Source organism: Anarhichas minor, unplaced genomic scaffold (genome assembly GCF_050575085.1).
Source record: "Anarhichas minor isolate MPS153535 unplaced genomic scaffold, ASM5057508v1 ptg000014l, whole genome shotgun sequence".
Classification (NCBI taxonomy): Eukaryota; Metazoa; Chordata; class Actinopteri; order Perciformes; family Anarhichadidae; genus Anarhichas; species Anarhichas minor.
The window spans coordinates 14,732,273-14,746,279 of NW_027466460.1; the positions used below are offsets into that span (position 1 = coordinate 14,732,273).

Below are 14,007 nucleotides of genomic sequence, written 5' to 3' on the forward strand. Positions count from 1 at the left end.
GACTCCAGTCAAACAGGATAAAGATGGAGAAGAACGGTCTGCCCGATCTGAACCTGAGTTATTGGACTCCTGTGTTAGTTTCGGGCAGGAGAGCTGCGGCGTCGGTGGTTGCCAAAGCAAAAATCCGGGTGTGGGAGGAGTTTGGGGAAAGTACGGAGAAGGACTTTTGTTTGGCCTCAAGGAAGTTCCGGTAAGCCGTCAGAAGGGAAAGCAGGGCTTGGCTCAGGCGAGGATGAGTACTGCCGACCTGGGCTGAGGATATTGTCAAGGAGGAACTCCTGAACTGGACCAACACGTCCTCTGAGGAGGAGGCATCATATCCCAGAGGTCTCTGTGGTCGTTAAGAAGCTCGGCAGCAAGGCGCCAGAGGTGGACGAGATTCAGCCTGAGAGGCTGAAGGCTCTGGACATTGGTTGGCCGTCTTAGCCGACAAACCTCTTCAATGTCGCGTTGAGTTTGGGAACAGTGCCTGACAGAGCAGGGCAGTAGTCCCCCCCCCCCCCCCCCCCCACCCCCAAAAGAAGGGTGACTGGAGGATGTGCTCCAATTATCTGGGCTTCACCATAGACTGTATATGAGAAGTGGACGTATTCACCGTGATGTCATCCATTGGTTTGAGGAGTGCCGTTTTGAAGCCGTGAGTTCGCCATTTTGGCCGTCGCCATCTTGTTTTTTGCAACCAAAAGTGACACGAGAGTACAACCAGATTACACTGCTGCACACTTTATATTTGTAAGTCCTAACAACTTTTAATCCTTATGACGTGACACTGTGAAGATATTTAGGAGCGTATCAGTTTCCAGGAAGTGACGGTGAGCTCACCTGATCCACGTTGTTCCCCGAGGACCTGATGAAGTCCTCGCTGTCCGATTTGTTGCCGTCCTTGTCGTCCATAACCAGATCGATCGGCATTTTCCCTTTCAGACAGCTGATGTATCGATGACAGAAGTTATCACAAAGCTCATGAACCTGGAAATAAAACGTACACTAAGATTAAACATCTTAACACAGTCAGGCATTTCAAAAACACTTTCCGTCATTACAAGAGTCTCAGTAGCTGTAGTTCCATAAGAGACCAAAATAGTTTAAAAAAAAAATATATATGTATATATATACTGTATATATGTAATAAATGTACTGTCTGTTTATTATATATTTTACAAGTACTGTACTTAAGTACAAATTTGACATACTTGTACTTTACCTTTTCCATTTCATGCTACTTTATACTTCTACTTCAGGTGCATTTCAAAGGGGAATTGTGTACTTTTCACTCCACTACATTTATTCAAAACTTACTGCTTTCATAAAAACATATGATATACTAAAATCATATGATGCAGTATTGTAGTATAGTACTAGTAGTACACAAAGTATCTATAATTGGCTCTACATTGACAAACTACAACATTACACGGATATTGCATGTACTCATAAGTGATATTCCATAATAATAAAACACTCTAAGAGAAGCCATTATGTAGGTGAATACTTTGACTTTTGATACTTTAAGTAGATATTGTTGACGATACTTGTACTTTTACTTAAGGAACATTTTTAATCCAGGACCTTTACTTAAAATAGAGTATAGTAGAACTGTGGTATTTATGCTTCTACTTAAGTAAAGTATCCGAGTACTGCACGTAGGTCTATAACTAGATAAAGATATTGAAATTCTAGGAACATAACAGTGACATCGGAATCATTTTAAATGACTGTTTCTTGTTCAGGATTAAACTTGGATTAGCAGCACAGTGAACATCTTTGCAGCGTTAATCTCATTAGTTTATATTCGACAACAGACGTTCTGAGATCTGAGAGAATCTGACCTTCTCCAGCTCCAGGAGGTGGAAGCGCAGCACTTGTATCGACTGTACCATCTGCAAAAGAAACAAAAGACAATAATACACAAATGAGACCAAAATAAACACTTTCATAAGATAATAGTATTTACAATCATAACGGTTTAGTTTCAGAATAATATCTCACCAAATTATCCAGCTCTGGATTTGATGAAAATAAAGGCCTTTCTGATCGGATCTAGACACAGAAAACAAGTATTATAGTCATTAAACAACACAGTCCGCTGCCCTGCGGCCCCGGACCCTTAAGGCCTGTTTATTCTGTGGCCCTGGCCTCCACAGATGGTGCCTGAGCTACGATGCTCAACACGCTATTCTCCGAAACGCGAGAACAAAAAATGACCAGAGTGTTACCGGAAAAAAATCCATAAAAATAAACCTCCACAGACCAAACATGCAACTTTTTAATCAACTGTGAACTCATATCAAAATATTCGAGTCAAACAATTTAAACAACAAATATAGTATAACGAAACGAAGGTTGAACATTCTGTAAACACTTTGATTTGGACGGCAATATATTTACTCAAATGTAGATTTTTAAGATCTCCTTTTTTTAAATTATTTAAAAAAAAAATTGGCCGTCTTTCTAAAATCCGCAGACATGTTAACAGTAAATTATTTGACTTCCTAATTTAAGTTATTTGCTTTCTTCAGCTGGCACCTAGTTACAAAAATAACCGAGCACCGCGAAAGCGCTTGCGGAGCTTTCACGCTTTCTGCAAACGTCATTTCTTTTCTCCCGCGTCCCTGACGGTTTATTTAATCGTAGTGCAGTGTATACACACCGTTTCTAGTGTTTGTTAAGTGAACAAAATGAGCACTTTCATCACGGACTAATAAAGACACAATGCACAGAAAGTGGGATAATAGGGGTGTCATTGGGGGCCCACAGCTCATTTAGGCCCAGGGGCCCCCCTTCAAGGATTAATCCGGCCCTGGCCCCTTCTGATCCTGCAGATCTGTTCTGTAATAACTCCGAGATGTGGATGAAATGTGTGTTTCTGTACCTGTTTGGAGAAGACGGCGATGTCCTCGTTGAAGGAGTCCGAGGAGCAGACGTCTCCTCCGGCCACGCCGCTCTCTCTCGGCGTGCAGGTCGCCAATTCACATTTTTCAAAAATCAGTGCGAGCAGAGGGAATAAAGGATGTCTGAGAGAGAGAGAGAGAGAGAGAGAGAGAGAGAGAGAGAGAGAGAGAGAGAGAGAGAGAGAGAGAGGGAAGGGGGTCAGTTTCCTGCTGCCTCAAACTCTCCCAGAAACGTTCAAGTGGCGCCAAGATTCAGAATAATAATCTTTAAAGACTTCTATAAACAAATAAAAAGGACAAAATTAAAATCCCTTAAATTTCTTTCACCCCCATACAATGAAAGCAATGGACCTGTGTTTGTATAAAACATAAAAATGATTATACTTCTTTACGGTGTCCTTGCTTACTCTGCATAATCCACAAAACACAAGGTCTATACTTTTCAAAGGGACTACTTCTTCAGTACTTCCAATCAGTGGAGAAACAAACATTGTTTTGGGGCGGATGAAGAAATCTCAAAACCTTGACAAATAAAACCAAAACTATCTGCACGGTACCACCGGTAGGAAGTGAGAAAACGTTTTAAAGAAAAATCGGGGAGGAAGCACAACTTGGATCTGTAATGAAGCACAAAGCAGGTGCTGCTGATGCACAGGCAGGTTTAATATACTGTCCCGCTAACTCGGACAAACCGCTTTGTTAAAGCACACAAGTTTAAAATAGATATATTTACCGTGTCTATATTATTAAAATCAAGCAAAAGGAAACTCAATGATGAGTTAAAAATAACCAGACTTAGTTACATTTCAGTAGAAAGTAAGTTTCCACATTTAGAAGGTGACGCTGACTCCAGTAAGTCAATCTCATTTGTTTATTGTGATACGAGTCTGCTCAGAAACTAAAAGCTGAAAACAATGTTCCCATAATCTAAACAGGAAAATAAAAGCATGCATTATACGTTTGTGTTGTTTTTTAAATTAAGGACTAGTTAGAAGTTGGTTAAAACAATACTAAAGTATTGTATAAAGTATAAACATGTTTCAATTTAACTTCAGTAATATAATTTACATTCAGATTTATGCATCCGGTCTTGTGTTGATGCTGAGGTCAAAATGTTTTATGAAAAATATACAGTTGATTGTCATTAGCTTTAAAATGAAAGGAGATGCCATGACGCGGTTAATGGTAGTTTTACGATGAAAAGACCCCAGAATCGATCCCTGAGGAACTCCAAACAAGTTCTGGTTTGAGGTGAAGCTACAATAAAACATGGAGGGAGCGAGAGCAGACTTAGCCCTGTAACAAAGACAGGCTTAAATGAAGTAATCTGATTATTGGCCATAATCTGGTTATTGTGTCCCTGTGAACGCAGACAGTAGAGCTGGACCCAAATATCTATCGGCGTTTCAGCTATTTGTTTTAACTTGAAATGTCTCAAATGTGAGGCTTTGCTGCTTTCATCCATCATATGTGATAATAAACTGAATATCTTCAGCTTTACGGGCTGTTGGCCAGAACAACGAGCGACCTTAATATACTGTAACACCTTATGAGCTTGGGAATTAGCTTTTTTCAGTATTTGTCATTTTATAGACAAAACAATGAATGAATTAATAAAGAAATGAATCAGTTAATTTATTAATTAATTTATGTAAGTATTTACTCAAGTATTGTTCTTATGTACTGTAAAAAACTACCTATTTATTTCATGGTCAATTTTATACTTCTATTCCAATACATTTTAGATGGAAATAATATACTTTTTAACCACAGTTCCTTACATTCATTGAACAGCTGTTAACGTTTTCAGATAAAGTTATATACAAAACCTACAATTAGATTATCAAGAAAGCAGCAACACATTACTCCATTACTTAAATGACTCCATTTATAAATCCTCTTATTGTTTTTTTAAGGCACTACTGTATATTTCTCAGGTTTTGGGAATAAGCCAGAATAAGACGAGGAGCTGGTGAAGGTGCTGTTAGTTGTCTGATGAGCTGCGATCTATAAAAACTCTATCTCCAGTTAGATATAAGCCAGAAACGTTCTTGTTTTCTCAGGCCTATAAACATATATAATGATCATATATAATAACTGTGATCATATATTATGCATTTCTACACATTCATTTCCCTATAAACATTTAAAATGGCTCCACCTCGCTTACCGACACGAGTCACTTTTCTGCATCATGAGAACTTTTACTTTTGATGCTCAAACTCGTATTTTTACTGAAGTAGCGTTTTGAATGCAGGACTTTTACTTGAAGTGAAGTTTTCTTTAATACTGAAGTGCTGCTACTTTTACTCAAGTAAACTTCTTCCGCCGTCTGTTTCTGTGTTGACCTCAAACAAGCAGCAGGCCTCACTTCATCACACACACACACACACACACCCATACAGAGATAATGTTGGTCTGGCTCAGCTCGGCCTGGAATGGAACAGCGAGTAGCTCAGTCCCAAACAGTGAGAAGTTAAACAGATGAATCAAACAGGAAGCTACACCAAGAAACTGTTTTCACAGAAGAAGAAAACTGTTCTGAAAGAGCCGTTTTTGTCCTCATCAGTCCGGTCTTTTTCCCCACAGTGTGAGTAAACTCATCATACCCATAAATGGAGTCTTTGTCCCTCTTGACGGCGTCCCCAGCTGTGGCGCCAATGCTGCTGCTGGTGTGGGTGGACTGGGCGTACTGGTGTGGAGGGTATGGACCAGCAGCAGCGGCGGCGGCGGCGGCAGCAGCTAGGTGCACGGCCTGCAGAGAGCGGGCGGCGTGGTGGTGGTGATGGTGGTGTGGGTCTCCATACACCCCACCCACGCCCTCCAGCCCGTAGTGGGCCAAGTCTTCATACTGAAACACAGATAAGAGATGGGTGACCTCTGACCTCCTGAGTCCTCATGTAGGAGCTGTTCGCTGACCTCAGCGGAGGTCGAAACGCAGATACATTTGAACGATAAATGTGTTGAAACAAACTGTGTGCAGAGTTTAGACGTTTAACGGATTATCTCAGAAACACGATGAAATGTCACAAACTGACAGACACAAAAATCTGTTAATAAAAAAAAGAAACGCTAGTTTCACCAATTTTGTCGCTAAAAAAAAGGGCCAGACTCTTCTTCTTAAAAGGAGAATGAGGTGTTTTTTCCATTTATGTGAAAGAAAAAAATACTTCTAACAACAATATAATATAATTTAATAGAACAAAACCCCAAAAGTGACCAGAAAGAATATTCAAGGACTCTCACAAACAGTGTGCAAAAAAACAACCAGGGCTACAGGTGTTCCTGTTATTATGTCCACCCTCTTGTCTATTTACTCTCATGTGATAAAGAATATGCATTCAAAACGTTTAAACATCCAGTCACAATCATAATTCACATTAGTATGCCGTTATAACAATTTAAAAGTAAGTAATTCAGTATGTTGACTTTTCAAAATAAAAAACATCCTGAAACCTCTTGAACTTTTCCACATATTAAATACAGACATATTAACATTATTAATTAAAACGTCTCTGAAAAGCTAAACTGGAATATTTAATTAGTTGGCACTGTGCAGGTGTTCCTGTTATTATGTCCACCCCTGGTGTATTTACTGTGAAAGACTTTTTTAACTTTTAAAACACCAATTACATTTTCAGATAAACATAATAGAAATCCCGTCTTAACTTCTGCTTTTGAAAAAAACAAAAACGCCTGACACTTCAAACAATAGTGTCTCTGCACTGGGGATTCTCTGTGAAGGGGTGGACAAAATAACATGAACACTTTAAAACTTGATGCAGTCGAATGTAAAAACACCATCAAGCTAAAACAAAATAGTCTCTGATATTTATAAGAGGTATAATGTTTCTGTCAGACTGAAATGTGTGTTATTCATTTTGAATTATAGTCAAGTTGTCCGTAAACTTGTAGATTTTCTCAAAAACTTTATAAACTTTAAAGACTTAACGGACAGAAATCTATTTTATTTTTTAGAAAGAAAACAGGAATTGTTCTAAAATGTTTATGCCTATTAAATATGTACATGTACACATTCTTTGGTTTTGTAGTAAATCAAAACAAGTTTAAACTTTGCAATACAATATACATATTACCTATAAAAATGATCTTATTTCAACAGAAGTCAGTTTGCTTTTTAATTGAAGCAACTAAAGTTTATCACTTTGTTTCTCTTTTAAAGGGTGTGTTTTCTGGGTCTTTATGTGTTTTTAATTGACACTATTTTAAAAAAGACTGTAAAATGTTTAATCTCCAAAAGCAACAACAAAAAAAAGCAATTTTAAAAAGAACAATTATAATTTCTAAATTAAAAAAAACATGGTTTTAGTTGTATTCCTGTAAAGAACCTGATATATTTAGATAATCACTGCTCTTTTTAACTTCCAATGCTAAAAAGGCAAATGTTTAAATAATGTATTATTCTTATGAGTTCTTCTTTGTTGAAAACATCTCTCGTGGTGCCGTTTGTTTCCTTATTTTTAGTTTATTTTCCTGATTTAAGATCTGCAGCAACAGGTTTCCGCTGTGATACGTGAGTTAGGAAACATAAGAAGTCAGATATTTTACGTTATAAAGAACTTTTTATGATCAAAAAGTTGAGCAGAAGCTCTCACTGTGTGTCTTTATGTCTCTGTGTGCATGTGATCGGATTCGAGCGATCACTGATCACTGATCAACAAAACGCAGTTTAAACTTTGACCTCGACAAACAGCCGCCTGCGTGAACTAAAGTTCTAATATTAGAAATGTTTTCCTGTTAAAAAACACTTGATTGAACCGTTTGTGTTCATCAGCTCCGGTTGGGCAGATTTAATCAGCCGTGAAACAAATATAATAAGAGTTTTATTTCTTTATAATCTCCGCCGCTGAAGCACAAATGGCCGACACACACACCGACTGAACCGCTAACAAACAGTCCGCTGCACGTGCAACACAATGTGTGTATATGAGTAAATAGAGGTGAAGTGTTTCCTCTAAAGTCTGTTAAAACATGTTTTTAGTTTGATTTAAAAAAAAAGGTTGCAATGCTCATAAATTTTGTTGGTGAAATTAAATGATTCGTTCATTTTAAAACTTTTCTCATAAATCAAAACTGAGGCACAAACTCCAAAAGGAACAAATATATTGTACAACATGTATTTCTACAAATCACAGCAACTTTTATTATCCAAAATAAATTAATTTAGATCCATAAAATATTTTCTGTTTATAAGTTTGCCTTTAGTTCTCTCTGAGTGTGAAGTGAATCTAATTAAATTAAAGCTCAGTTAGTGTTTCACTTTTATTATTCATTTGAAAAAAGTTTCAGTTTTAGAAAAGTGTCCATGAATGTTTTTATTTTTAAATAAATGTACGAACACATAAAGGCGTCTTTCTATTAATATGTACTGTGTCATATTGGTTGGAACAAATCTTTCAAAAAGACAACCATTGAATTAAGTTAAATTGATTATTATTACGCACTAGAGAAAGTTTGAATCATTAGTTCGTGAAATTGAAATGGTAAATATAATTTAGCTTTAACAAACAACGTTAATATAAGTTTCCAAATAGGGTTAATGTATTTATTAGTTGAATAGTTTAAATCTAGTTTCGTCTCAGTTTTGTGTCAATTTAAAGAAAAGTGGTTCACTGTTCTCCACAAATCCAAACTCAGTTTATTGATCATCAAACTCGAGCCGCTGAAGAAGCACCGTCCTCTCTCTCATCATCTCTCTGCGCTCGAATTAAAAAGTGGATTTTTACGCACCCGTTGCGCCATCGGCCCCGTCTCTCCGCCCGGACTCCAGGTGACTCCTGCGGGGCAAAACACACATCCAACTCCCCGGTACCGGAGCGTTAATCACTTAATCCCGTGTGTAACTGAGTCCAGCCGCGAAGAGAAACGCACAAACACACAGAGAGCAGCAGCAGGTCTCTGCAAGCTCCGCTCAGCTCTCCACGGGAACCGACCAACCGACCGACTGACGGTGACACTCCGCCACCAGAAGCACGAGCCCGGGGCAGACGCTGTCCTATTCCCGGCCTCCAGCTCCAAGCAACAACCGACCACCGACCACCCAACCAACCGCTCAGTCAGCAGGCCAAATCCGATCAGGTTACATCCAAACCGGGGGGGAGACAAAGTGAGGCGGACCCGCCCGCTGCGCTCTGAGCCGGGCCGTGCGGCGCTGTCTTCTGCGCGGAGGTGCGTTCAAATCCCCATCGCAGCGGCTTCCTCCTTCCTCAGAGCAGGCCGTCGGGGTGTGAGGGGAGGGACGAGAGTGAATAGTTTATTTTCCCCACTTAAAGGAGCAGAGGCTCCCTGCGCGTCCCCGCAGCTACCACGAGACGTTCCAAGGCGCGCAACCGCGAGGTGCACTGGATGAAGGGAATGTGAGGGGACAAATATGTCTCCACTCCACGTTGTTATTGGGGAGACAAAAATTATGACAACTTAGGAATTCATTGCGACTACAGAAATAACTTTGGAATGTCGATTTTATGTTAAGGTGGAACTTTAACACAACGATGGAATAAAACTTCAAAGTAAAAAGAAAAAGCTTCAGGGGCCCGAAGACTTCTGGTTTACAATGTGGCAGTGTTTCTGTGGTTATTTGATGAACCGCAAATGTGTTATTAAAACTGTCTGAAATGAGAGGGGCCCAGAGGAGACACCTGCAGTATTACATAAGATTGAGGACCTCATTTTGCAGAGGGGCCCCGAGTTAGAATCCAGTTTTGTGGCCTTTGTTACTTTAGTTTATGTTATGTTTACATGGTGCATAAACAATGAGTGCATGGGAGAAATGGGGGTCAACCGGGACCCCCGGCACATCAGGGGCCGCATGCAAAGGTTAATATGGCCCCGAGTTAAAAGTATAGAATAAACTGTCTGCAGTAAATAGATACATATCAAATGCATAATAACAATAATATCTTATTTGACAAATATATTTTTGCACTTTTGATTTTCCTTTTAAATGCGAAACACATAATGATTTATGGAACTGAAACACTTTTTAAATGATTGACAGTGGAATTTCATTATTGAGGCAGATATATTTTGATAAAATAATACTAGAATATTCAGATAGAGCCTAAAGTCTAAGTCTAAGAATCGACTGCACTTGTTCTAAATAAAGAAGATAAATCTGTTTAAGAAAGGAATAATGTTTAAAAGTTTTAAAATAAAAGTTTAAATGTGGGAAAGAAAACAAACTGCTGTTCACTTTGTTTGCACAGACTGCTGAACTCTTGTGCTCGTGCCCCATCTAGTGTTTGTAACGTGTCAACACCAGCCAGAGCGCTCGCTCTCTATTATTAATCATATTAAAAGATGGACCAGGAGGTGATTTAAAACGTACTGCAGCTGTAAACTACAGCGATCCTGAGCAAGAAAGCAACTTAACATTTACCAAACATGAGCTGTAACCAACAACCTGTAATAACCGAGCAGAGATCTACAAATATTACAGTCAAACGTAAAGTTCAAATAAGAAGGAAACCTTAAAGACAATCTCAAATCTGAACAAATGAAACATAAATTACCTGAAACACCATTAAAATGACCCTTTAAGTCCCTTTTTTCTTTCTTTTTAAATAAAATAATTTTACAGGATAAAGGTATGAGCTTAAAACAATAGAGCATATTAAAGTTATTGTAAAGATGGTATTTAGTATCATAAACACACAGCAGTAAAGAGCTCGGCGGTGAGTGATTTGTTATAGACATTATTTTAAAACATGTTTGGCGTCACGTTCTAACACATTGTGGGTTGCAAAAAGTCAACTGGTGCATTGACGGGGTTTCTCTGATGATCTGAAGCTAAAGTCTTAAAGATAATAAAAGTTCCTTATTTTAATCCCTGTATCATTTTATCTATAAGTACTTGTGTTGCTACACAATCTAGAATGTATCTGGACATCTTTTACTTCCTGTGACTTGCAGGTTTCATCCTCATCTGAAACAACAGCCTGTGAAGAAACCTGTAAATCAGAATGTGATTGAAAGTCCACTGTTTTTTATTTTTAGTGTCCTCTAGTCTAGTTTATTCCTTTATAAAGCCGGATGTCAGAACTTTAGCAAGAAGCTTTTCAATAACATCCTCTGTCCTTAAACCCTCCATTCATATGATTAAAAACGTTAACAGGGAATAAAATGAAAGAAAACCTCAGTAAGAGCTAGAGGAGGGATCCCGCTCCCTGGATGGTCTTATAGGTAATATATGTCGTGTGCACAGAATAAACAACATAAAATGTCAGATGCAGATTCTAAAAGTGTTGCAGAACAAACACCCAGTCATTTATGTTTGTTGATTCATGCAAGAAACTAACCTAATCTGCCTCTCATGTCCCCCAACTTTATGAATGTACAATACTAAATCACTGGAGTATTCCTTTAATGCAACAGTATCCTTCCTTCATGGAGTAATGACACTTTAAATGAATCAATACTGATGTTTCTCCTTCTGTTTTTAATAACAGATCTGAAGCTTTGTGGCTTCAAATGCAGAAAACACAGCGACACCTGGTGGCTTGATACGCGTACTGCAGCCCCTCAGCACCAAAACATCTCTCTCATAGATGTCCAAGAAGTCCGAGTGTTATTAAATCTGTACTACTTTTATTCAGATGTGCTGCATTAATCGTATATGTTATTGTGCATCATCATCCTGATGACATTATGCGTAACATTAACACTCATCTTTACAATCTCCCTGCATGCACATATTCTCGTTACGCTGTGAACTTCTGCACATCCTCGTGCACATTCTTTTTGCACATTCCTGTGCAGCTCTTCCACTTTAAAAACAGATAACTTTACTTCTTTCTTATATTTTTCTATCCTATGTCATGCCTCTTTGTACTGTTATTAATGCACCAAACCCACCAAGACAAATTCTCTGTATGTGCAAACTTGGCAATAAAACAAGTTTCTGATTCTGATGTTACAGTAAAATAATTATTAAATGCATCGTCCAAGAAGCTCATACACATAAAATATGAATGTACCATTTTTGGTGTAGCTGAGGCCCAGTGTCACTGTGGGCTCATTGAGTCACACTGTGATGTGATTGCAGAATAATAATTAAATAATTACTTGGTATTGGGTAGAAATGTTCTCTTACTTTTATTGTGTAGTTTTAGTGTTTCTCTAGTGTACACTGACAGAAAGCCCACGCTGGAACCCAGGAAGATCATTTATTCTAAATATTGCTTTATATTGAATAGAGCGCCGGCTTCATTTTATCTCATTGAATGTTTCCTTACAGTAAACTATGCGAAATGTTATTTGAATGGACTGTACATATAACTTGGATGTGTAGACTTAATCCAATAACCAACTCATAAATACTTGCAATAATAAAACAACACAAAGAGTTCTAAAAACATGTACATCAAGGTAACATCTATCTACAGTTGATCCACTTCATCAAGCTTTTGTTTGTTATGTTATATATTTAAAAAGAGAAACATGCAAACGTAGTGTGATGCTAATGATGAGACAGACATCGTGGTAAAGTTCCCGAGGAGGCACAGAGTAACTCCACATCAGTTTAGCAGCTGGATGCAGCAGGACGACGTATGTTTTCGAGGTAAGTTTTGGAGTCAACGTTGAGACAGAAGTTCTGCTTTTAATAGTAATTTGGCAAAGATATGAAGAAATATGGACTGACATTGGAAATGTGGATTAAATTAGTGGTTTGAAAATGCCAAACTTGTCACCATTGAAATATATCGAAATAAACATGAATCACCGTGATTTCTGAAATGCTGCAGATCTCGACCCCGACCCTGTTTCTAAGGGTTCAGACACGTAGCTTTGACTGAATATCACCCGAAGATCAGTAGATCTTATGAGTGACACATTAAAATCACGGGACAGGTCGATGAGTATCTGCACTGGACTGTCCAAATAAAGTGAGACCAAAAGAAAAAAGACACCATTAAATAAGGTCTAAGAAATATAAAACGCACGGAGAGTCACGTCTACCACTTCTTCACCAAATAAACATCAAACACTAGAATATTGTAGAGACAACAGCTGTGGAGCAGATGTGAAGTGTAGCTGCAGTAGCATGACTCTGCCACAAGGTGTCACTTAAACACAGTAGTTTTTAAATGTGACAGAAGAAGAAGAGCATGTTTCTACTGATGGTCAGCTGATAACAAATTGAAGGGAATATAAACTAGGGCTCTTATTTTGAAGAATAGTTTGCACAGGTGCGTTTAAATAAATATGACATTACCTGAAAAACACATTGTGGTCATTTATGCTAATAACAAAAAAAAAACATCTAGAATCTGAACACATCGTAAAACAACTGTCTGCGTGGTAGAGAATACATATATACACACACACTATATCAATAACCTACCCAAATAAATGTAATTATGAAAGGGCACATCTGTATCACACCCCAAGTGAAGACACAAACTTATAGAGAAAAGTTTACATGTATTTACATGTTTAAAATGGAAACACATAAAACCTTTCAGAGACATAAGAACCCTCTCTCCTAAGAAGGATGTTATCATGTGCACATTTGGTCCCTCTACTGCAACTGTTAGTGCTACTACTATACTATTAAATAGTACTGATACCACCTCCACTACTCCCAGTACTACGACTACTCCCTCTATTACTACTTCTAATATTGCTACTACAGCCACCGTATACAATACCACTGGGCAAAAATACTTTTTTAATTTAAACCACTTCCACTACTCTTATCACTGCTACTAGTACTAGAATACTGTACTAGACCTGCTAGTATTACTATGCTACTACCATAGCCACTAGTATTTTTTGTAGTATTTCAATTGCTCATATTTAATACTAATATTTGCTGCTGCTAGTGTACATACTATATATTAAAAGTAGAATTAATACAATAATACAAAATTACAATATTGCAGGTCTATTGGTTCGTGCTATCTATTGCTGCCATATGACACATACAGTGTAGCATTTGTAAATTATTATTATTATTATTATGATATGGTAAAAGCACGTGACTCTGCAGTCCTTCGGGTCTGACGTCACTGTCTCCCCTCCTCCTCCTCCTCTTCCTCAGTCCGCTCCGCTCTGCCTGCGCTCACTGAATCCAACATGGAGTAAGGAGGAGATG

At 38.2% G+C, this 14,007-nt stretch overlaps 1 protein-coding gene across 1 annotated transcript in view; it reads right to left on the reverse strand.

Annotated features, from left to right (window-relative positions):
- The window catches only part of meis1a (Meis homeobox 1 a), a 34,542-nt gene extending 25,769 nt beyond the window's left edge, over positions 1–8,773 (reverse strand). Inside the window, exons 1-6 of the mRNA XM_076091957.1 lie at positions 8,643–8,773; positions 5,501–5,742; positions 2,873–3,014; positions 1,990–2,040; positions 1,830–1,880; positions 823–969 (exon numbers count right to left, since the gene is read on the reverse strand). Of these exons, the coding sequence (XP_075948072.1) occupies positions 823–969; positions 1,830–1,880; positions 1,990–2,040; positions 2,873–3,014; positions 5,501–5,742; positions 8,643–8,654 (645 nt within the window). The 5' untranslated portion in view covers positions 8,655–8,773. The remainder of the gene's footprint in view (positions 1–822; positions 970–1,829; positions 1,881–1,989; positions 2,041–2,872; positions 3,015–5,500; positions 5,743–8,642) is intronic.
- Between the last annotated feature and the right edge of the window lie 5,234 nt (positions 8,774–14,007).